General features: G+C 50.6%; 1 protein-coding gene across 1 annotated transcript; it reads right to left on the bottom strand.

Annotated features, from left to right (window-relative positions):
- Positions 1-11,971: 11,971 nt before the first annotated feature.
- On the bottom strand, positions 11,972-24,300 carry IL10RA (interleukin 10 receptor subunit alpha; the record flags this gene model as incomplete). Its single annotated transcript, XM_082843905.1, has 7 exons — positions 11,972-12,898; positions 15,971-16,092; positions 18,110-18,257; positions 19,991-20,160; positions 21,234-21,424; positions 22,032-22,146; positions 24,234-24,300. 7 exons carry the CDS (start codon positions 24,298-24,300, stop codon positions 11,972-11,974), a joined length of 1,740 nt encoding a protein of 579 aa, XP_082700031.1.
- Between the last annotated feature and the right edge of the window lie 1,040 nt (positions 24,301-25,340).

Consider the following 25,340-nt stretch of genomic DNA (forward strand, 5'->3'; position numbering starts at 1 on the left):
TTACTTTGGGTTCTAGCAGATTGCCGAGGAAGGAAGGAAGGAAGGAAGGAAGGAAGGAAGGAAGGAAGGAAGGAAGGAAGGAAGGGAAGGAGGGAGGGAGGGAGGAAGGAAGGAAGGAAGGAAGGAAGGAAGGAAGGAGAGGGGACTTATAGCTGCTATCCCCTTACTTCCCTCCGGGGTCTGGGGTCCATTCTCTCAATGTAGCCAGGCTCCAGCTTAATAAACCAGATCCCCGGATTTGGAGGTCTTCAGCTGGGCCCTAACTCCTCTATTCCTGAGTAGGTGGGGCTGGGGAAGAGCCCCCCAGTGACTTTAGATCCCTCCCTTCCTTGAAGACCTATTGCCGGGGAAGGGCTGACTTTGGTGTCCTTCTTCCTTGCATTTCAGTTCTGAGGGCTGAGCCCCATTGCTTAACCCAGGAGGTGTCCAGCCTCAATAAACTCTCAGCTATGCCCTGCTCAGTGTGGATCCTGGGTCTGCAGCCCTGGCAGGACTGTCCTAGGCCCCTGAAAGTGCTCAGAACTCAGCGGCCTTGGGAAAAACAGAAAGGATGCGGCCCAGAGCCCAGGTGGTCTCGGCCCCCGGTTTGGTGGCTTCAGGTTAGGAGACAGAGACAGCTGCCGAGGGCTGGGAGAAAGGAGGGTATTTCCTCCATTCTGCTCCTCAGTTGGGAGCAGAACTGAGACTGGGCCACTTCCTCTTTTTGGGTCCTCTGACGCGATCCCTGTCCTCTCTGCCTCCCCCTCGTTTTCCTGACTTCCGTAGTCTGACTGGCTAGCACGGCTTTCTCTACCCTGGATTCTACATGTTTCCGTTGGGGGCAGATTCCAGCTGATTCAGAAACGATAAGGGAGAAGATGCTGAGAAATCTGGCTTCAAGTCTGGTTGGTCTGGGCATTGACTGGGCACCCAGACCCATGGCCGTGCCAGCACCGACCGCCCCCACCCAGGCCCTCCTTCTCCCCTTAACTATTCTTCATCTCACTGGCCCCAGGAGCCAGGAAGCGGTCACGAGTCAGCAGTTCCGTGGCCCTTCCCATGTTCACTGCCACCAGGTTCCTCTTTGGTGTCTTTGCCAGGGCTGCCTTTGCCTAGAATGCCTTCTCCTCCCCACTCCCACCCCCAGCCACATCTAGTCTCCATGGTTGGCTTAAGTCTCATCTTGCCTGTGGCTTCCCTCAGGACTCTAGACTTGAGGTCACCCGATCAGGCAGGGTTACGTCCCACAGGTTTTTAGTAACTGCTAAAAGTGGAGTCCATAGGCGGTGCTTAATAAATGCCTGCTGAGTGGAGAGAAACACCCAGTTTCTCTGGCCACAGAAGGCTGCCTTGTCCTAGAGAAAGACGCCAAGGTGACATGAGGAAGAGCAGAAACTGCTGATACAGTACGCAGTCTGCAGAGTACAACGCATTTCCATGCATGTTACTGTGTCTTGAACCTTGTAGCAACCTTGTGACGTGGAGATGATTACTGGTCCCATTTTACATATGGAGAGGCTGAGGCTCAGGTGTATGCTTTGCCTAAGGCTGCACAGCCAGCCACTGACTGCATTGGAGCCTGAGTAGAATCTGAGGCCTCACAGATGCAGCCTGATCTCGGGGCTGGTGGGAGGAGGGTTGAACACTGTAGAACAGGGTCTGGTCTTGACCTGTCCTGCCATGCTGTGTGGCCATGGGCTGTCACTTCACCACCCTGGGCTTCAATTTCAGCATCTGGCAATCGAGGACTAGACTACTTCTCCAAGGTTCCTCTCTTTTACTTGAAGGAGAAAAAGAGTTTCACCTTCTAATCTCTGTACTCTCTGTGTTTAGCACAGCACCTGTCACTTGGTAGGCATTCAATACACAAAAGAGGCAAGTATAATACAAAGTGTAGTTATAACTCTCTAACTCAGGAGGTGGCAGCTGAAAGGTGATGACTGCAGTTCCCTTAGACCCTGATGGTTTAGGATCCTAAATATTACTCAATCTTTCTTTGACCTTGGCTAAGTCTGACCAGCTCACGAGACTGGACCATTCCCGACCGAGCCCTTCTTGAGCAGGAAGGTAAAACGCTAACATTTGCTGAACAAAGATCTGTGCAAAGCAGGGACTTCAAATGCAGTGTGTCACTTCATCCTCCCAGCCTCACAGGTGAGGGAACAGAGGCTCAGGGTCTGGTGAAATGATTTGCTTAAGGCCAGGCAAGAATGTGTTGTCTTTATAACTCTTCCTCACTTTTAGCCTCTGCCCAAGCTAGCAGCTCCCTGAGCTCCCTGGCCCCCTCGCTCTGGTCTCTAATCTCTTTTCCAGGTCCCCTCGTGTGGTGAGAAGGGCTTCTCAGAAGCCTGGCCTCTTCAGGCCTTGTCCTCAGCCCTGAGCTTCCCACTGACCCATTCCTCATTCTTTCTTCTATTTTTTATATCCCCTTTCACCTCCAAATCATCAAATTCTGTGCATTCTTTAGGTCATCTCAATTTTCACTTCTCCAGAGAAACTTCTTCAACATCTGTGGATCTTCTTGTCTTCTGAGTTTTAATTACAAATACTCTCTGGCTACCATAACTTAATTCTTGATCATTCCCTTGTATTTATTCATTCATGCAGTTTCTCTAATAGGCCAGGAACTGTGCTAGGCACTGTGCAGGAATCCAGTCTCTCTTGAGATTAACCTCGCTTTCTCCTATTTGATGGGTACTTTCTGCGGCAAAATTCAGATCTTATACTTTTTCTGAGTTCTTTATGGTACCTTGCACGGCTCTGGCCATAGCCAGGAACTCCTCAGGAAATTATGTTGAAAGATTCTTCAGTCTCTTCAGGGAATCTTGGGTGTTGCTTCATCCCTGGTCCAATCCCAGGTGCTCGGAAAACCAAAACTTTCGATTTTCTCTTTCCGTCCTCAATCATGTTCAACCCTTTGATCATCAACTGATGCAGATCTGGAGAAAGTGCTCACAGTGACTTTTTCTATTTGAGAGATAATGGCCAAACCCATGAAGTAGCTGGACAGGTGAGGGGGGAGCTCTGCTCTCCTGTAGCTTCCTTTTCAGCTGTAATGACCTTGCTCCATGCCACTGACCACGGATGGAGGGCCCAGTGTCTATGGTGTCCCTCTCTCTGGCCCAGGGTTCTAAGAACCTCAAAGTGGGAGTAGATCAGTCTATCATTACTTTTTTAAAGTGCTTAGTGATCAAAAACCATCTAGAAACAGTGATATTTAAGCAGATCTGGTACAAAACAGGAAGCCAGTGGCCTGGTGAATTCTCACACTTGGGGACCAGAAGTGAAAATGTTCTGTCTGCCCAGAGCAGCAACACGCCAACAAAACAACAGGTGGGGAAGTGCTAGAGATCCTGGTAGACTCCCTGTCTCTTGGATTTTTCCTGCAGAGACATGGGGGTAGTCTCCCCATCCCCAAAGCCTAGGATGCGGTTTCTCATACACAAGCAGGGAGCCGTAGAGAGGCAGAGGGGTGGAAAATGTAAGAAGCCTCATCTTCAGGTCTAGCCCCAGGAGCTGGTGGGTCCCAGGTGCCTTGTTTGTATAAGGCTGTCACTGGACTTAAGGATTCTGAGACCCCTTCCAGCTGCAAGGCTATTTCAGAGTGTGGGTGACTTCAGTTCCACAGTGCTGGGGGAGGGAGGCAGAGACACCTCTGAGTGTGTGTGTGTGTGTGTGTGTGTGTGTGTCCACTGCAGAGGTGAGCCAAGGAAGAGACGGATTGTGTCTTGTCACTGGCTGTATTCCCAGAGGGCCCACCCATGACAGGTGCTCAATGAATGTTTGCTGAAGGGGTGAATGGCTACATGTTCAATGTTTTCACGGTCCCTTGCCTCGCCTCCTCACCACATCCCCTTGCTCTAGGCTTCCTCTTTAGTCTGTAGCCCTGAGCCCCTCCAACACCTAAGAGCTATAGGGTGAAAACAGCAGAGAAGGGAATAATCATGGTATAATATGATGAAGCCGAGAAGATGACGAGCCTGAAAATAAAATCAAATTTATATCCTGACTGCTTTCATTTCAGATCGGTCTAATGTCTCCCAAGTATACGTTCAGCCTCAGGCTACCATTACCACATTGCCATCTCATATGTGGACATTATACTACTTCACCATCTTTCACATGCTTTTCTCTGTGAGGAAACCCACTCCTTCAGGCATTCATTTATTCATCCAAAAATATACTGAGCACCTATGCTATATATTAGCCATTGGTTGGGTGTGAAGGATACAGAGAGAAATCAAGAGGAGTCTCTGCTCTCCAAGAGCTCACAGTGAAATGAGCATGGAATGTTGTATGTTCAATGACAGCAGTATGCCCAATGCATTCATGAGAGGAGTCAGATTGAAGATTACTCTCTCCATGTGGCAGATGAGAAGACTGAGGCATGACAAGATTGAGCTGGCTGATGGTAGAACTCAGGTCTCCTGAGTTCCATTCCACTCCTGAGCATTCTGTCCACTCCCTGGGTCTGTTGCCTCTTCCCTTTTGCCCTTGGGGCGTCTCCAGACCAGCCACCTTGGCTTGGAAGCTTGTCCATGGATTGGTCCTTTCAGCCTGGGTGGACTGATGGGCACTTCCTCCATGTGAGGAAGTTTTGCTTTCTTCACTCCATTGTATCATGCCACACAGTGCTTGTTCTACTAGATGTGTGGTTTCTTTGCCCCAGGTTTGAACCGTGGGCTCAGATCTTACAATATCTCAAGTTTTGGAAGTCTCCCAACCTCACTTAGCATAATCTAATAAATCGTGTATTTTACTCCTTTCAGTTTAGTCCAACAAATGTGCATTGAACACTCTAGCTGGACCAAATGCCCCTCCTATGGACCGCTGTGCACATCTCCATCACAGCACGTTCAGCTGATGCTTCTTATGATCGCTTATGTCCTCTTGGCCCCACCCCTGATTCTGGCCAGTTCTGAGTGGGCTCTGACTGACTTTGTGCTAACCAGTCTCTTCTGCAGTGCCCACTGCACATCACTTGCTTTCTGCCCTGGCTCCTTCTGTTCTGGGGGAGCCCATGCAGCCCTGTTCACCAGCAGCCCGAGAGTACAGATGAGTCAACATCTCTGGGGCAAGCCTCAGCCGGTGAAGTTCAGGAGCTGATGGATTAGGACTTCTACTGTCAGTGCTCAGGGGACAGTTGGAAGAGGCCTCTATATGCTCCAAGAAACATTCCAGTGGGATCAGGGTCCAGCTGCTCCCAGCATGACCAGCCTGATAACATATTCTTGTTGCGGCTTTTCCTTCTCCTGTTCCCTCACCCTTGTTCCCTCTGATTGCCTTCTAAATAAACCACCTGCCCACAATTCCTTGAATCAGGCTCTGCTTCTGGATGGGGCAGTCTAGGCTAAGGCAGCACTTACGGCCTTATATTGTAAGTCTGTGTCCATTTATTTACTTGCTCATTCATTCCTTCAACAAATACAAACTGAAGTTGGGGAATGTAGGAGTGAACAAAAGAGATAAAGTCCCTGTCTTTACAGATCTTATATTTTATTGGGAGAGACAGACTATGAGCAAATAAACACATAAATCGATCATGTCACTTCAGATAATGATAAGTGCTCTGAAGGAAGTAAGCTGGGGATAGAGGGATGAAGTAGAGATGGGGCGGATACTTGGGGAGGGTGGTGAGGAGAGACTTCTTCAAAGAGTCTCCATTTGAGGAGACACGTGAATTAAATGAGGAGGGAATGCAGGATAAGACCTGCCTGGGAGGAACAAGGGCAAATGACCTGAGATGGAAATTAGCTTGAAGCAGAGTGGGCAGGGGGAGGCTGCAGCAGGTGTGTCGAGAGAGTGGGCAGGTACCAGCTCATCTGGGTTTTACCACCCATTTGGACCAAGAGCAAAGGAGAGGGCTTCCAGCAGGGGAATAACATGACCTGAGTCATATGTTATAAAGATCACGTTGGCTACTGCACTAGAGTAAGTATACTGTACAGATCATGCTGGATTAGACTAACGGAGCCGGAGTGGAAATAGAGGGGCAGGAAGGGGATGAACAGTGGTCCAGGTGAGACATGATAATGGATTTGACCAGGATGATCATGTGGGGGTGGTGACAAGTGGTTGGGTTCACCATCTATTTGGAAGGTGGAGCTGATAGGACCTACCTGATGGATCAGATGTGGGTTGTGAAGGGATGACTCCTGGTTTTTTGTTATGAACAACTGGGTAAATGATGGTGCATTTACTCAGGAGGGGAAGACTGGGGGAGGAATGAGTGTGTGTGAGGGAGTCAAGAGTTCTGCTGCAGACATATTTTTGAGATGCGTGCTAGACATCTAAATGGAGCTGCTCAGGAGGCAGCAGAGTTAGGGAGAAGTCCTGCTTGGGCGTTTGGAAGTCACCAGCATCCAGATGGCATTTAAAGGTATGGACTGGGTGGTACCATCTAGGAGCAGTGAGGAGAGAAGGGTTGAGTTTAATAGAACAAGCAGCAAATCATCAAGTTATTCTCGAAAGCAGTGACTCTCAGACTTTAATGTATATGGGAATCACCTGCAACTTGATCACCTGGAACTTGTTTATTAAGCAGGTCCCTGGGAACTAGCCTTAGAAATTCTGGGCCTTGAGGAAAAGCTTAGGAAGACAAGTACCCCCAGGTGATTTGAGTGCCCTGGGGGATAGGTAGAGGGGTGCCTAGGATTTGCATGACTAGGTAGCAGGATCCTGAAGAATGTTACTGTTCTCTCCAGGGCCATCACGAGGACTTAACCTCCACCAGCCCCTCCTTCCTTGTGCAGGTAGAGGTATACAGGTGTGGCACCCACACCCAGACCTTTGCCCGTCATGTACCAATCATCACCAGCACCCCTCCCTGTGCCTACTCCAGAGCTAACCAGCCCCACAGATCAGCTGATTTACTACAAACCCTCAGCTGCACCCTTGCGATGGGCTGTGATTGTCCAAGGAACAACATGGCACCAATGACAGTGGGGTCTGCAAGACAGGTGCCCAGCGTAGGCATGGCTAAGAGCAGAGGAATGGCAGCCTGCTTTTCCTCTGGTTGGGCGATCATGAGGTGAGTATTTTAACTGTATATTGGCTGCAGAGGAGCTTGGTGGTCTTCTCCATACCTTTGAATGAGAACTTGACCTAAGTGGGTCATAGCACAAACGCTTTCATATCCGAATTCTCAGCTCTGAGCCCTCACCCAGTGCCAGGCCTGCCTTGCCAACTGCTGGAGGATCGTCTCCTTGGCTGACCTGTCATATCAACTCCAGAACTCACCATCTCCCCTTTTCCCCCATGCCCATGTCTCCCTTCCACGGCCATATTTCACTTTTCTCATCATCCACATTGAAGTATGATTAGTACCTCTGATTCCTGTTTCTCTCACTCCAGGTTGTCATCAAGTCTTGCCAGTTCTCCCTTCACATTGTCTTTTGAATCTGTCACTTCTTCTCTTCCCACTGTCCCTGCTCATTTAATTGGATTATTGTTTAAGCCTCTGTCGTGGACTGAACGTTTGTGGTCCCCCCATTCATATGTCTCATCTAACCCCTAATGTGCTGGTATTAGGAGGTGGGGCCTTTGTGATTCGGGTTAGATGAGGTTGTGAGAGAGGAGCCCTCACAGTGGAAAAAGTATCCTTACAAGAAGTGGGAGAGAAACCAGAGCTCTCTACCACCCCTACCCCCATCCCATCCCACTATGGAAGGAGAAGGAGAAGGGGCCATCATGAATCTTTAGCCTCATCTGCAAGTCAGGAAGAGAGCCCTCACCAAGAAATGAACCTGCCAACACCTCTGGCCTCCAGAACAGTGAGAAATAACTGTGGTGTTGTTGAAGCACGGTATTTTGTTGTAGCAGCCTGAGCTGACTAATACAACCTCCTGTTCAGTTTCTCTGCTGCTTGCCTCCATCTCGTGTGTGGACATTAGTTTCCTTCATGGCACTTATCGCTGATTATAGTAATATGTTTGTTAGTCTGTTGAGTAGCTTGGTGATTATCTTCATAAGCAGAGGTGCCCTCCATGAAGCTGTACATCTTTTGTTCACCACTCTGGACCCAGGGCCGAGTGCCCTGTTGGGCACGTAGTACATGCTTAATAATGTGTTTCTTGAAGAAATGAAATGCTGACAAGGAATGCCTCCGACAGTTCACCCTGCATTCTGCCTGGTTCCTTCTGACTCATGCCAGGGTGTATTGACCCTGTTGTGTACTGACCAGGGTTATCTTTCTAAAACACAACTTTCACCTCACCCAACCCTTGTCAGTGTTTACTGGGTCCCAGCACCCTTTTTGAATGTTTACGGGAGTGAAAATGAAGTTAAGATCAAGCTGATAGTGAGGTGTTGTGGCTTATCAACAAAAGTGATCATAAATGATTAATCAGAAATTTTTAATTGTGGATTTGCTTTAAAAGAAACCCATGAGCACTACAGGAAATAGATGAGTCATGCCTTCTAGTACCTAGTGTCCTCTAGACTGGGGTTTGATAAAATCAGCCTTAACTGCTAGAACTACCTCACATGGTTACCAGTGTGCTGTCCCAGGTGGGCACAGCAAGACCCCCTTCTTTGCCGTTCGTGGGCGGGGCTCAGCGACCCTCCACCTGCACTGCCCTGTGGGCTCCATTCAGTGCAGTGGGTGGGACCATCTCAGGGGTGGTGTGTGTCCTGTGACCGTGTGTGCATTGGGAGTGGGTTGGGGAGGGATGGAGATCTTTGGGGAAAGACGAGGCAGACTCTTTGACTATAGCTATTTACAGACTCGGGAAAACAGAGTTCAGTAGAATGCCCACTTCCCATCTCCTTACTAAGTGGAAGTTCCATTAGCTCATAGAAATGCAGAATCACCCATCCTTCAGCTTAGAAAAGCCCTCGAAGGAGGTTTCTCAGTGTAGGAACAAACGGGGCCATCTCTTGGAGACTTTATTCCAAATTCCCAAGAAGCCTGGCAGTGTCTCACTGCTGTTTGGAAGAACTCGCTCAGTTTATCCCATGGCCCTGGCCGTGCTGGGTGGTCAGAAAGCAGCTTAAAAGAGGAGGAGACCCGGCACAAACTCCTACTCCTTCCACATAAGGGAAGCCTGCTGCAAGAGCTCACGTGCTTGGACTCCACTCTCTCCTTTGAACTACTCCATGCTTCCTCTCTTCCATCCAAACTGGCCTCAGTTCCTTGAGAGGGATTCGTCTTACTCTCTGAAACTTCCTATTCATGTCTCAGCCAGGCTTCATCCAACCTGCCCCAGAGGCCTTTCCCTTGGGCAGACGCCATCTCCAACACTCATTTCCAGGAGGAAGTGACCAACCCCATACACCAATTTGACAAGGAGGCCTTCAGGGCAAAAGTCTGAGCAGGTCCCAAACGGTATAAGATTAGTCAAGTTCTCTGAAGATGACAGGATCAATGCTTCCGCAGAACTGGTTATTTTCTCAGAGTAAAAGGGGAGAGACATCATCAGAGATGGCACAGGGGAACAGAGATGTGGTGTCCCCGACCACCTCCTGGAGGATCCAGGCTGCGACAAAGAGCAAAGTGTACCCCAAACTCAGGCCCCAAGCCCTGGGTCTGCTCCACCAGCTGGGCTGAGCTCGGGGAGAGCCTGAAACCCACACGTGGCTTTTCGTGGAAGGGGGAGGCTGCTTTTAGAATTGAATGCAGATGGCTTCTGCACTTACGAGAAGCACTGCTGGGACACACGTCCACGTTGGGGGGAGCAGCTGGCGGGGCTCCAGGAATGCCTGGTCTGCTGTCTGCCTGGAAGGGAGGGGCTGTCGGGTCTCCTTTCAAGTTTTCAGAATTCACATCCAAAAGATAGTGTTTTCTGTCCCACTGTTTCCTTTTCAGTCTTCTTGAAGAACCCTCTGCATACTCTTTCATTTACACTCATTTTCATTACCTCTCATTACATTATATGCTCTATACCTTACGTTGCATTCATTATCTTTCCTCATGTACTCTTTCAGCAATTTCGTCACATAACATACATTTTTCATGATCTCTTTCATTTTCACCTGTTTCCAAGAAAAACTGTTCATTTCCCTATACAGCTTTAAATGTAACTCTTCATGTGTGATCTCATTTAAACCTCCTGACATCCCCATGAGGAATGATTATTCCCATTTTATAGATGAAGAAACTGGAACTTAGTAAGAAACTTGCCCAAGGTCACAGAAAATAAATGTTAACATGACGACTTGGACCTGATTTGAGCCTAAGTCCTCAGTCTTGGTAGCTTAAAGTGACATCGCACATCTACTCATTATCATTCTCGATCGTCAACAACTTGATGCCTCTACCAGCCACTGTGTCATCAGAAATCTGATTGGTTTCCCAAGATTCCTGTGGTTCTGACAATTTATTGGAAGAAAGAACACATGTCACTCATTTACAGAGCCTGCGTTCAAGGCACATTCACATCCTCGTCGTCAGTGGAACCTCACACCCTTATGAATGAAACAAGTCAGACAACGTTTTCTGGTTTCACAGATGAGGAAAAGTGGCTTTCCCACGGTCACACGGCTAGAAACAGTGAAATCAGAATGAGAACTCCTAGGCTATCGAAATACCCAGAACTCTTTCCCTGTATCTTGCTGCCTCTTCAATAAATAAATGAACAAAATAAATAAATAAACCTTCCAAGGAAACGCTGAGAAACCCCTCCTTCAAGCCTGTTTCTAGAGGGAGTTATTATCGGACTGGTGCCTACGAGCTTCCTGGCAGAGTGGAAGGGGCTCTGGCTGGATTCCCTGGGCCTGATGTCTATTCCCAGAATGCCACGGAGAACACAGGGCCGAGGATGACTTGGGCGGTGGGCACGCCCCAGGCCTATCACCCCTCCCAGGTTCCCTGCCCACGGATTGTAAACTGGCTTTGCAGACAGATTCTAAACTGACTGTGGGGAAGCAGGGCCCACACCTGCCCCCTCTCTGGGCCCAGGGTCTGGTTGTTCTCTCAGCACAATGCCATGCACTCTTGCTACATCAGTTAGCCTGCGGCATGGGAAAGAAGCCAGCTCTGTGAAGGCATGGCTTCCTCCCTACCCAGGGTCAGTTGGGGTTGGAGATGTTACCCCAGAAGCCAGCTTGGCTATCATCCATCCATCATCTAGAAGGGTCCCCTAGAGATTCTTTACATCACAGATGGGATAACTGAGGCCCTCTGAGAAGTGGCTGGCCCAAGGTCGCACAGCTGATCATTGAACAGAGACCCTACCCCAGTGTCCTGTCCTATAGCTGGATGTCAGCAGCAAACACAGTGCGGGTCCTAACCCTGACCCTCTTGGGCAGATAAGGTGGCGTCCAAGCCTAGAGGCCACCTGAAGGCCTGAGTTTTGACCAGTACAAACACCCATGGTTTCGCTGGTACTGTCAGCAAGATGGTGTGGGCAGCAGGCTGAGGGTAGTGCATGGCTTGGCCACGCCAAGTGCCCCAGGGGGATGCTGCTCTATTTGCTTGAAAGAGGGTGCTGTCTGCAGATGGACACAAGCCATCCCCAGAGCACTGGATTCCGAGCCAGAAGCCCCCTTCTGCATCTCAGCTCCCTTTGACCCCTGCTCCCTCTTTTACCTCCTAGAAATGGCCCCTGCAGCGAGGCCCTGAAGCCTCCATCCTCTCGGCCCTCTATCCTGCTGGAGGCCCTGGCACATGGCTGGCCTCAGCAGGGCGGCCTGGCTCTCTGAGCTGACTTCAGCCTGGTGGCCTCACCACGACTCCGAAAGGCCCCATGATTCCCCTGAGCAAGCAGTCCTTTACAATATGGGAAGCATCCCAAGGAGGTGGAGATCTCTGCCCTGCCCTTCTCAGTTCCGCCAGAGTCTGCAGGGCCCCGTCTGCAGAGGAGGCCAATGCCACACATGTACCCTGTGCTAGCTGAGTGTCCTCCTGCCCTGGACACTTACCAGGCCTGGCGCTGGCCTCACTACGCTTGCAGAAAAGTGCCCAGACTGGCCTCGTGCTTCACTTTCATCCCCTGGGGCCCCTCTGGGTCCAGGCAGGGTGCAGCGGAAACCAAAAGCAGCCCTCTGGCCCGAGTCACTCACTTGAGTGCAGGCTGGAGATGAGTGGCAGGGCGACCAGGTCTGAGTCAAAGCTGCCCAGGAGACCGCCTGGGGCTGCCACACAGTCCACAGGGGCAGGGTCGTGGGCAAAGCTCCAGTCAGATGCTCCAAGGTCACCACAGCGGGTCAAGCCCAGGAGTGACCAATCCTCAGTTGGTGGGTTCCACTGTCCAGCTGGGGCCCCTGAGGGAGTGAGAGTCATTTCTGGGGGGTCCTGTTTCAAATAGCCCTTGGCCAGGGCTGGTAGAGGCCAGTCCACCTCAGCGTCCACACATGTCTTGAATTTGGGGCCAAGGCCATCTGTTGAGGAGGACTCTTCTTCCAGGCCGCCTGCCTCGGCTGCCCTCTCCTCCGGGCACCGGGTCTGCTTCAGGTAGCCCTGGAAGGCCCCTGCAGCTGGGTCTTCCCCCGCAGCCACCTCCGGTCCCAGGGGACTCACATGGCCCAAAGCTGAGCCACCCTGAACATCCTCAGGCTGCCCCTCAGGGTTCTGGACCAGGCCAATGCCACTGTCAAGCTGGTCCCGGCTGTCGCTCCCCGCCTGCGGCTCCCAGCTGGGCTCCGAGCCAGGACTCAGGCTGGGCTCCTGCAGGCAGATCCCGCTGTCTGTACTTTTGCTGCCGCCGCTACTGCAGCTGTCCTCCGGCAACCGGGGCACCCCCTTTCCCAAAGTACCCCCAGCCTGGGGGTGGTGGACAGGGAGGTGGAACTGGGGCTCATCGGTCTGCAGGGATGGCTTGGCACTGCTGAAGCCACTGTCCGTGCTGCCGTGCAGCTCTGAGTTCCTCAGCTCTGGGGACACCTTGGGGAAGGCCTGCTCATCGAGGGGGTGAATGGTGTCTTGGGTCTCTGGGCAGGAAAGCTGGCTGATGAGGCTGAAGGGACTGGGCTTCTTGAAGACCTGGGGAGGAGAGGGTAGAGTGAGGGGTGGGAGGGTCACCTGCAGGAACCCGCCCCAGTGTGGCCAGGGGAGGCAGGGGGTTCAGGAGGTACTGCTCCAACAGAGGGGTCCTGCAGAGCCTGGAGTAGTACACTGCCACTTGTCTTTCGGTTTTGGTTCAGAATTGAGTTTTCCTCCTCATGCAATTCTCAGTTTGACTCAGGCCAGATACCTAAGAAGCCTGTATTCTCGGAGTTCGGACAGAATGACAGGCAGAATGGGAGGCTGCAGGGAAAGGTGAACATTCTCGGGAGGCTCTATCAGCAGTGCTTTTCAAACCCGAGAGCAGGCTGGACCCACTGCGATCTAGAAATGTGTTTCAGACTTTTTTCCACTATGACCCCAAGTAAGAAATATGTTACACAATAACCTGTATGTAAATAGCCCATAAATATATAACTCATATATGATTGAAACCAATTTCACAAAATAATACTTATCGTTACTACCTGTGCACTGTGATCTATTGTATTATCCTGTCCTATCCTATCCCATGTTATTCATTTCATCTCTTAAAACGCTGGATGTGAGACACCGAGTTAATTTCTTCACTCCCTGAGTGACTCACATAAACACAGCCTGGCTGCAGCGTGGGGCAGTGAAACAAGCAGAGCTAGCAGCTGAGGGGGTCTCGTTCCCCGTTAATTGCCCAGAGGCCCAGGGAAGTCACTTAACCTCTCTCCCCCTTGCTCTTGTGCCCCAGCCGCACTGGTGTTCCTTTTGCTCTGGACAGTGCTGTCTCAGGGCCTTTGCACAGGCTACTCCTGGTTGGAATACTCTTCTCCTAGCACTTTGTATGGCTGTATCCTCCTTATCGTTCAGGTCTCAATTCAGATGTCATCTCCTCAGAGAGACTTTCCCAATCACCCTTGCTAAAGCAGTGCTCCAGACACTCTCTTCCCATTAACCCAGTTTACTTTTTCCTAGCACTTAGTTCCTGGAGTTATTTTTTTGTTTTCTGTGCCCCCACATGCACACACACACACACACACACACGATCCCCAACCCCAACAGAATAGAAACTCCTTGAGGGCAGGAGTCGTCTGTTCTTATGGGCCACTCTGTTCCCAGAGCTTAAACTGAGCTGGCACATAGTAGGCACTCCAAAGGTTTGTTGACTGACTTACTGACTCACTGTTGCACATCTGCCCTTGTTCCTTTTGTATGTGATGACTCTAATGCAACTCTTATTGGTTGTATCCCTATTGATATCATGTGGCTTGGTGACTAAGGATGTGTATTCTGGAGCCAGACTTCACGGGTTCAAATCCCAGGTCTGCCTCTTATCAGCTGTGTCACCTTGGCCAAATCATTTATCCTCTCTGTGCTTTAGTTCCTCCTATGCAAAATGGAAGTAATGACAGTATTGCCTTCTCAAGTTGTGGTTCATGCATGGAAAATACTTAGAACGGTGCCTGGTACAGAGAAAGCACTCAATAAACACTTGGTGAACTGAATTTTACTCTCTAATAATTCTCTAAAGAAGTATTATTATCTCTATTTCCTAGAGGAGAAAACTGAACCTCAGAGAAGTTAAATGACTTGCCCAGTGTCACACAGCAGCAAAGAACAAATAGATCTGGAATTGGTACTCAACTGTCCTGATTTGTAATCCCCACTTGTTTAACAATGCTTACTTTGATAATCATTGAAGATCAGATCAAAGCAGCTAATGAATGAGAACAAGCAAGTGCATGTTATTTATAAAGTTAGTAACGGCTGTGATCGTTAGAGGAAGGAAACTGGGCTGTACTTATCTTGAGGACGAAAAAACTCATGAGGACAAGTCAATTCTGTGATCCAAATGTTCAGAAAGAACAACAAAAACAGAGGTTGCTTGTCGTCTCCTTTGGCATTTTTGCATCTATGTCCATTTCACTGGTTTGCATTAAACGTAATCGTTGATTCGTTGGCTGCCCCACCAGACGTAATCAAGCCCCTTGGGACCAGTGGCCACATTACTCAGCTGCTTCCGTACAACATTTTGCACGTTGTATTTGCTTGGTAACTGTAACTCAACAGCTACCTCTCTCTTACTAGATGCCTTTTCCCAAGCCCAACTAAGACTCTCCCATCCAGTGGTCCTTTCCTACCACTATGCTGTCTAGTTACCCATCCCTGAGGGCAGGTTCCTTGGTGCACTCACCAGGCAGCCCCACCCCTCTTCTCTCCCCTCCATCCCCATCCCAGAGTTCTTACTCAAAATAATTTCAGAGGGCCTCTGTCTCTCTCCTTATTTTTCCTAGAGATCCTGGGATCCTTGTGGAGGGTCCCCTTCCAGCTGTGAGCTTCCCTGGGCCCTGGTCTCCCTGAAGGAGCCCACCCTTACAGCTGAGCCCTCGACCATCACAGTAATGTCAGCTGTGGGGACCACCTTTGGTCCAGTCTGAATCCCAGGCCAGAGACGGGCTGTGGTCTGGAAATGCTGCTCAATGTGGCAAGCTGAACTTTGGAGGCCGGCTGACTACCAATGCGGTGTTTGTCAGCACTGTGTAGCAAGAGGATAGGCTGTGGGAAGGTCCGGAGATGCTCGCCTCTCAGCATCACCTCTCCGCTCTGCTCTCTCCCACACTGACAGCAGCCCTTTGTCTGCCTGTTCCAGAGCACCCATCGCCAGCCTCTAGGGATGGGAAAGGCTGGGCTCCGGCCCTGACTCTTCCTGGCTGTGGGACCCTCTGCACGTAACAGTCTCTCTACACCTCAGTTTCCTCAGTTGTAAAGTGAGGCTATAACTACCTGACTCCGAGGTACTAACGCACAGGGGCTGGTTTGTGGCCAATCATTGGCAAATAGTAACAAAATGGCGCATGGCGGGTTGGGATTACTGTGTCTTATCTGGGCCACTATAAGGCAACATTCTCCGTGCTGGGCTTGGCATTCAAGCCCTCCCTCCGCCCCCATGGTGCTTGATGAAGGTGCCTCTGATAATGTCAGGGCTGAGGGTACACGGCCTGCCTGGGAGGGTTCTCCCTGCCTCCCGGAGTCCTGGTGGGGCCGGGAAGGATGGAGCAGTGGCCTCCCCGTGAGACTCACCAGGACGGTGGGCAGCTTCCCCCGGCGCTGCACATACAGTTGGAGGGCCAGGAAGAAGGCCAGGGCTCCACAGAGCAGCAGGACAAAGGTGAAGAAGATGCTGAGGTTGGTCACGGTGAAATCTGTGGGCCCAGAGCGATGGGTTTATAGTCTGGTGCCATGGGATATGGAGGGGCAGTCCCCGAGGATCCCATGGCCCCTCTCAGGAGCCTCTTGGTGAGGGGCCGAGTGACACCCCCACACCCCCCCCAGGTTACCTCTAGGCCACAACTCTGGAGGCCATGCCAGGATTCTTGGGAGTCCCTGCCTGGCCCTCCAACCTCTGCCCTGAAGGATTCCCTCACTAGACACATGGCCTCCAGCTCTCTGCACAAAACTCACATGAAGGCATACATAGCGGTGGGGCAGGATGGTACAGCAGGTGAGAAGGGAGGCTTTGGGAGCAGCCAGACCTGGGTTCAAATCCCAGCTCTACCACTTACTAGCTGTGAGGCTGTGGACAAATTAGTTAGCCTATCTGAGCCTTAGTTTTACCGTCTACGAAATGGGCAAAATAATAGTGCCTACCTCATAGATGGTTGTGAAGCACACAGCACTTACCATGAACTAAGCCCTTTATAATATCACCCCTTATCTGTGGTTTTGCTTTTCGTGGTTTCAGTTAACCTGTGTTCAACTGTGGTCCAAAAACGTTAAATGGAAGATTTCCAGAAATAAACAATGCATCAGTTAAATCGTGTGCCGTTCTGAGTAGCATGATGATATCTCACACTGCTCCACTCTGTCTGGCCCGGGACATGAATCATCCCTCTGTCCAGCAGATCCCACCCGTGAGTCACTTAGTGGCTGCCTCAGTTATCAGATGGACTGTTGTGGTATCCCGTGCTTTTGTTCAAGTAACCCTTATTTTACTCAATAATGGCCCCAAAGTGCAAGAGTAGTGATGGTGTCAATTTGGGCATTCTCTTAAATTTTTGTTTAATTTATAAACTAAACTTTGTCATAGGTATGTATGTATAGAGAAAAAACATAGTATATATACATGCTTTCAAGGCATCCACTGGGGGTGTTGGAACGTATGCCCTTCAGATAAGGGGGGGGACTACTGTACTATGTCACCTGATTCTTATAGCCACCTTAGGAGATGAATACTATTATCTTCCCTATTTTTATAGGTTAGCATCCTGAGGCCCAGAGGGGTTAAGCAAGTTGCCCAAGGTCATATATTTCATAAGTGACAACGCTGAGATTTGAACCTAGACCTGTATACAAAACTATTTCTATATCAGTGAGTGGATGTTGAAAAGCTCTTAAGGCCGCCTGGCACACAGATGGTGCCTTCCTCTGCTTCAGTAAGGCAGAGTGAGGCTGAAATGACAATGAGTTTGTGCGTGTCTGCCATAAACTGAAATGTACTGCAGAAAAGTAAGGAGTCCCTCTGGTCATTGCTGGACGCTGCCCACACTGGACCGGGCACTCCCAGCGCACTGACTGTTGGCATGATTCGCTGGGCACTTGACATATGTTGTCCTGAGTAGCTAGTTACAGCCTGCTCTGGGCACACCCTGGCTTCCCAGCCAGACTGTAAGATCCTTGTGGGCAGAACCACAGCCTTCACATGCCATTTTCCCTTCCCTCCCTCCCCTTTCCAGCACCGGGCTGAGAGCCTGGCACAGTATTTGCTGACTTTTGCAGCTGTGGGGAGGAGTCAGCTCAGTTCTGCTTTCCTCTGAGGGGGAGGAGGGCAAGTTCGGAGAAGCCCTTGGTGCCCCCAGCTCTAAGAAAAGACAGCAGAGGAATGTAACAAACAGGAACCACCACAGCTGGCTGAGGGGTGCTGCAGAAGGGCTCCCGGGAGTGCAGCTGGGCTCCAGTGGAAGCACCCGCAGAATTGGGAGACCTGGCTTTGTGGCCACACCCTGGAAGTTGCTTATAGGTACTGAGCCTCAGTTTCTGCATCTCTAAAATGGGGACAATAGGAGCTCTTTCATAGAGCTGTGTGAGGATGGAGAGCTGTGTCGCAGTTGGGGGGCACCTAGCACAGTGCCCCACATCGGCAGCCCTCAGTGGAATGCTTTTCAGAAGTGAGAGGCCCTTCCTGCCTCCCTTCTGCCCAGACAGCAGCCCTGACCAACTCACACTGCGGGGTGAGCACGATGCACTCCTCCTTGGACCAGACCTCCTTGTTCACTCGGGAGCTGACAGATGGTTTCACCCTGACACAGAACTCTCCCACCCCTCTCGGGACTGGGAGGTTAAAGTTTTCATGTTTTATCTTGTCATGGGACTGAAACGAAAACAATCAGAGCAGTAAACACGATATCCTTGTTCCATGCCGTATGCAAGCCGAGAGCCGAAGGGGCCTTTAGAGATGCTCTAAAGCACTGAAGGCCAACCCCCTTTAGTGGTCTTTTTCTAAGATAAAAAACCCTGCATTATCGAGGCAGCCCAAGATCTCTGTGATTACCATGATTTAGTTAGTATTAAAAACGAAAAGGAGCAAAGGAAGCCATAAACAAGGCGAAAAGACAGCCCTCAGAATGGGAGAAAATATTTGCAAATGAAACAACTGACAAAGGATTAATCTCCAAAATATACAAGCAGCTCATGCAGCTCAACATCAAAAAAACAAACAACCGAATCCAAAAATGGGCAGAAGACCTAAGTAGACATTTCGCCAAAGAAGATATACAGATCGCCAACAAACACATGAAAGGATGCTCAACATCACTAATCATTAGAGAAATGCAAACCAAAACCACAATGAGGCATCACCTCACACAGGTCACAACGGCCATCATTAAAAAATCTACAAACAACAAATGCTGGAGAGGGTGTGGAGAAAAGGGAACCCTCTTACACTGTTGGTGGGGATGTAAGTTGACACAGCCACTATGGAGAACAGTATGGAGGTTCCTTAAAACATTAAAAATAGAACTACCATATGACCCAGCAATCCCACTACTGGGCATATACTCTGAGAAAACCATAATTCAAAAAGAGTCATGTACCACAATGTTCATTGCAGCACTATTTACAATAGCCAGGACATGGAAGCAACCTAAGTGTCCATCAACAGATGAATGGATAAAGAAGATGTGGCGCGTATATACAATGGGATATTACTCAGCAATAAAAAGAAACGAAATGAGTTATTTGTAGTGAGGTGGATGGACCTAGAGTCTGTCATACAGAGTGAAGTAAGTCAGAAAGAGAAAAACAAATACTGTATGCTAACACATATATGTGGAATCTAAAAAAAAAGTGGTTCTGAAGAACCTAGGGGCAGGACAGGAATAAAGACACAGACGTAGAGAAGGGACTTGAGGACACGGGGAGGGGGAGGGTAAGCTGGGACGAAGTAAGAGAGTGGCATTGACATATAAGCACTACCAAATGTAAAATAGCTAGCTAGTGGGAAGCAGCCGCATAGCACAGGGAGATCAGCTCGGTGCTTTGTGACCACTTAGAGGGGAGGGATAGGGAGGGTGGGAGGGAGACGCAAGAGGGAGGGGATATGGGGATATATGTATACGTATAGCTGAGTCACTTTGTTATACAGCAGAAACTAACACAACATTGTAAAGCAATTATACTCCAATAAAGATGTTAAAAACAACAAAAAGCAAAAAGGAAGTATTTTATAGATACTGAGGACCATCCCAGAAGAGGCTAGAATCAACTGTGGTTGAAAGGAAAGAGGATGGATTTTGCAGATTCCAGATCCCCCATTTATGGGAGTGTGCTTGGGCATTTTCATAGCCTCTGAGAGCTTCATTTTGCCATCTATAACATGGAATAAAATCCCCACCTGCAAGGGGGTTGGAAGCAATAGTTATAACATCTCCTGCACTGCCTGACACCTAGCGGGCACTGTCGTCCCTGCCACCTGGCAGAAGCACAGGTTTAAGGGCTCAGGCCATCTTGGCTACCCCCACTTGCCCCACAAGCTCTCTCGACTCTGCTGGAAAAGTTCCCCAGGGGTACACAAGGGAAGCCTGGCCTTGGGGAATCCCATACCTTATATCGTCCTGGTACCTTGCGAACCTCAATCTCATACTCCCGGAAGTTGTGGAAGATGCTTTCATATGTGTCGCCTGCAGGGGCCATCTTGGGCCTGGGGAGCTGGATCACCCCAAAGATGATGCCATTGTGCACCTCTAGCTTCACGCCGGCAACTGTCAGAGTCACTGAGTCGGGAGACAAAACCATGAGGCGTGCAGCCTGGGGAGGGCCTGGGCACCCCATCCATACCTGGCCTCCAGGGTCAAGCTTTACCCACCCTAAAACCTGGGCTACAGGTTTCTCAACCTGGCAGAACATAAGGATATCCTGGGGAGCATGTTAAAAACGCAGATGCCCAGACCCACTCAAGACACAGTGAATCTGAATTTTGGAAGCTGGCTGGAAAGGTCTATTTTTTTTATTTTTATTTTTTTTGCGGTATATGGGCCTCTCACTGTTGTGGCCTCTCCCGCTGCGGAGCACAGCCGCTCCCTGGCATGTGGGATCTTCCCGGACCGGGGCACGAACCCGTGTCCCCTGCATCGGCAGGCGGACTCTTAACCGCTGCGCCACCAGGGAAGCCCAGGAAATTCCTATTTTAAACACACTCTTCAGTGATGTTTCTGCAGCCAGTGGAGTACCGGCCTGTGGGCAGGCATTTGGGAGACAATGACCTCCAAGAGCATCATTCTGAGTTCTGCAGAGCAGCCTTGCCACACACATAGAGCACAGTCAGTCCCAATCTGCAGAAGGAAAGAATCCCATCACATTTGGGGCTTATTCTTTTCTCTTCTCTCTGCAGAGAGAAACTCCCAACTTTGCTTCAATAGCACCTCCCTGCTTCAAAGCCTCACACCCTGACCCCGAGGAATTCATTCTTAAAGGGAGGAGGACCTGATCGAAATTCTGCCTCCAGCTTGCTGCCCTATGCTGAGTGCTTATGGATTTGCTTCCCCTCCCAGAACCCTACAAGTACACCAACCTGACCCTCGTGACTCAGCTGCCCCAACTCACCCCAAGACTTCTCTTCTGTAGGATAAACAACTCCAGTTCCCTTTTAAATCTTGAATAACTTGGCTATTTTCATCTAAACCTTCTCCAAAGTCCTGACTCAGGCTTGTTTGGGCAACTAAATCCCCGGCCAGGAAGCCAGGCAGATGAGGCGAGCTATGGGAATGGAAAGAAAAGTTCTAGACTAGAGCTTCCGGCCGGAAAGGACCCTGAAAGCCATGTTCTAGGTCCCGGGGAGGAAAAGCACCTTCATCCACAGAGAAGCGGGTGTTGGGAGAGGTCCAGTTTGAGTGCTGGCCTCCGTCCACTGCCCGGACTCTGGCTCGGTAACCATTGCTATGATACAGGTCCAGGGTCTGCATGGTGAGATCACAGGACAGCACCAAGGTTTGGCTACAGCTGCAGATGGGGTTCCAGTAGATGGGCTCTACTCCATACCTGGGGAGATAGCGGGGTAGGCATTGGGAGAGGAACTTGTGCTCAAACCTAACTCCTTTAGGAGGGAAGCAAGAGGCCAGGGGAGAGCTCTCGTGAAGGTATAGCCCTCAGGGTATTCCCTTTAGTCCGGGGCATCTAGTTGCAAGGGGATCTCCCTTGGTTCTGGGACTCTGTACCAATTTCTCTGTGCTCTAGAAGACTCTTAGATTGGAATACGAGTAGCTCAAACGCCAACTCATCCAGGAAGACTTGCCACTCCCTGCACCACAGCCCAATTCCTCCTTTCTCCCAACTACATCTGTAGTCCTTAGGGCTTCCTTGTTCTCCAACTGGCTTACGGATGCTTTTCCTGTTTTTCCAATAACATGGAAAAATCTTGAGGATAAAGGCAATACCTTGGCTTTCTCACCCAGAGCTTCCAGCACACTACTCTGCCCATATGAGACTTGATCGGTACTTGTCAACTGATGGATATGTGCCAGGGTCCTTCCTGGTGTCATCTCAGTAACAAGGCAGGTATCTTCCCATGCCAGGGTGGGTAGAAGGGGATGGACTCACCCACTCCCTCCCTCACCTCCCTCCTTTCTCCATCCTCCCTTTTGCTTACCGCAGGAGCTCCACTTCATAGTAGGTACTTTCAGACTGATTCGGGATGGGAGTCCAGTGGAGGACATGGTAGAAAAATTCTGCTTCAAACCACGCAGATGAAGGTCTGGGCAGTTCTGTCCGCAGGGAGAACAGTGTCAGTACCAGAGCTAGCAGAGGTCCCCTCCACCTCCCCGCCCGGGAGGAGATGATGGTGGTGATGGTGGCAGGCATTCTAACAGCTCCCATTTACTGAGCACTTGACCTTGAGCTGAGCACTCAGCTGAGTACTTTACATATATTGCCTCATTTAATTATCACAGTAATCCTACAAGGTAGGCATTTATTACCCCAATTTTACCAGAGAAGAAATGAAGGTTCAGAGAGGCTAAGTGACTTGCCCAAGGTCAATGGGGTAGTAAGCGGTAGAGTGGGCCTTTGAATCCAGATGCGTCTGATCCCAGAGCTAGTATAGTGTCCTTAAATCACTGTCCTGTGCTGTAGGTGATCAGAAGCAGAAGTGCTGGTTGAGAAGAGCCAAGGTGGGTGTGATGCCTCCCAGGCAAGAAGGCAGGGGCTGAGGGCTAAGATATGCCCACAATGAGCTCTCAGATGAGCTGGTCCCTGGCTCTGCCCAATCCCTGTCCCTGCTCCAACCCCATCCCAAGGCCTGCTCTCCGTCCCCACACCTGGTCCCCACCCTGGTCCCAGCCCTGGCTCTAGCCCAAGGCCCCCCTCTCTGGAGTTCTTTGGGTACACAGATATCCTGCTAGTTGGCATCTACCTGTTTCTCTTCACGGAACCCCAAGCTGAGTGCTTGCCCCCACTTCTCGGAGGGCTTTACTGCAGCCAGATGCCCAGCCTTAGGACAGGCAGCCCGGGGTCTAGACTGGGCTGAGGACGTTTCCACAAAGAGCTGGCACCCTTGGCTCCAAGGTGATATATACTAAGTACCAGTGCCTCTCTCCACCTCCTGTGTTCCCCTCACAGCCAGCTACACCTCTCACCATGGGAAACTAACTTCAAGAGCCTCAAACTAGCACTTGCTAGTGTGACTCAGACAAATCATTTAACCTCCCTGAACTTGTTCTCTCATTTGTAAGAACGTGATAAATACACCTACTTTAAGAGTCTTGCCGATCGAATGCAATGAAGTACGTCAAGGCCAGTACCCACATTCAGCTCCTCTTCTCTCCTCCTCGATCCCTTAATGTCTCTCCATCTGACAGCGACTCCCAGGCTTCCCTTGTTCTCCAACTTCTCATCATCTCTCTAATACTGCTTCTTTTTTCTGACTGTCATCCTCACTTAGAAAGCACATCTGTCTCGGTCCCCTGCTTTCTTTCTTATACTGTCTTTGATCCTCAAGTCTGTGTCTCGATTTCAAAACAGTATACGGAAAGTGAAAAACACAGTGGGTCATTGTGGTGTTGGGGCTGCACATCCTCAGCTCAGCTCTCTATCATGTGAATGGTGACTGCATGTTTTACTTCGTATTCTGGCGTCATGTAGAAGCAGTTTCAGTCCCTGCTTTCCCTGCCTCCGCTCCTGGTCCCTCCGGCTCCCAGCCCTTTCATTTTCTCCCTTCAGGATTTAGTCTTTTCAATTGCAGAAACTTTCCAGGATTTCTGGCTGGGTTAGGAGAGCTAAGGGGTAGCAGTAGGGAGGAGGGAGGCAGGTGGCAGTGGGAGAGCACTGGGGGCTAAAGAAGGAGAAGGGATGATCCGATGGGGGTGACAGGTAATAGTGGGGGAAAAGTGCTGAGATAGGGTGACATGGCACGGGGCAGAAATAGATTAATCGGAGAGCTAAGGGAAGGTAGAGTCAGACTGAGATCAAAGTAATTCCCCAGAGGGACCAGCAGTCTCTTCATTTGAACTAGAACAACAAAAAAGCCAGGGGTAAATTTATGACGCACAGGGAGGCGGGTGGACGGTGACTTGTGTGTGTGTGTGGGGGGGGGTCATTTAACTTCTCTATCCATACTTCCCCCTCCCCTAGTCAATCTCAGTCTCTTCCACGTCCACAACGGGTGAGCCTGAGACCCAGGCTTGCCAGAATGAGGGAGATTCGGGGAGTGGGGAGATAATGGGTGCCCCTCTCCATAGAGGGCAAACCAGACGTGATTCTCCGTGGGACTCAGAACTTTAATGTACGAGTGACGACCGGTAGGAGGGGGAGCGGGACGGGCGCGGAGAGGTCAGGGCTAGACCCCGATCCTTACCGTGCGCGCGAAAGCCGAGGAGCAGGCTGAGGAGGGCCGGAAGCTGCACTATCAGGCGCGGCAGCATCCTAGTCGAGCCGCATCCTCCGGAGCGGGAGCAGAAGCCAGAGCCGGGATGCTTGCCTCCGGTCGCCGCTCTGCGGGACTGAGACTGAAGCCTCCGACCGCCTGCCAGGCCACGCCCCGCTAGGCTGACGTCATAGGGGCGGAGCCTCGAGGCGCCCCGCCCCCGAGCAGCGGCGTCAGGGAGCCCGAGCAGCGGCGTCAGGGAGCCAGAACCGCTGCGGAGCGCGGTCAGCCCAGGCAGGTGGAGAGGAAGCAGGGGCAGGGCTTGCGCATGCTGTCCCGGGGCGGGGGCCGGGCTCTGGGCAACTCTCACCCTCCTCGCCTCCCGGGGCCCCCGGTGTAATAGGGTGAAAGCGGTCTGGGTAGCCTGGAGGCTGTGTGTGTGTGTGTGTGTGTGTGTGTGTGTGTGTGTGTGTGTGTGTGTGTGTGTTGCGGTGCCTGGAGGGTGTGTGTGTGTGTGTGTGTGTTGCGGTGCAGGTGGCGAGGGACAGCCTTGTCCCTGTGGGTGCGGAAGGTGGGGTGAGGATGTTAGAGCAAATTTTACGGAAGAGTAGGGTTGGGATCCGCAGCTGCTCAGAGTTGGGAAGGAGATTGTCTCAGGTGCTCAGGGGATGTGTGAGAGGACACGTGTGGGAGCCTCGGAGCTGCCAAGTACCTTGATGTAGGGCTGAGCTAAACCAACAGTAAAATAGGCAGTCCTCTACCTGCTTAATATTTTGGAAGGGGTGCTGACGACGTCTTCCAGCCTTTTTTGGTTTCCCTCGCCTGCCTGAAATCTCATGTTTAGAGGTTTTTTGTCGTGGTCCGAACGGGGGTTGGAAAAGAATTTCCAGACACAAGGCAGAATGTAAAGAATATAGAATTTATTAGAGGGAAGGGTCGCCGCCAGAACAGCGGGTCGACCTCCTAGTAGTCTGGGAGAGTCGAGCCAGAACATGTGCTATTGATCAGTTTTTATAACCAGAAAACAAAGGAATGGCCCGAGGTGAAAATTTCGTTTACTGATTGGTCGAGGCACATATACCTTCCTTCTATAGGGTG

This window comes from Leucopleurus acutus (assembly GCF_964270905.1).
Source record: "Leucopleurus acutus genome assembly, chromosome: 8".
Taxonomy (NCBI): Eukaryota; Metazoa; Chordata; class Mammalia; order Artiodactyla; family Delphinidae; genus Leucopleurus; species Leucopleurus acutus.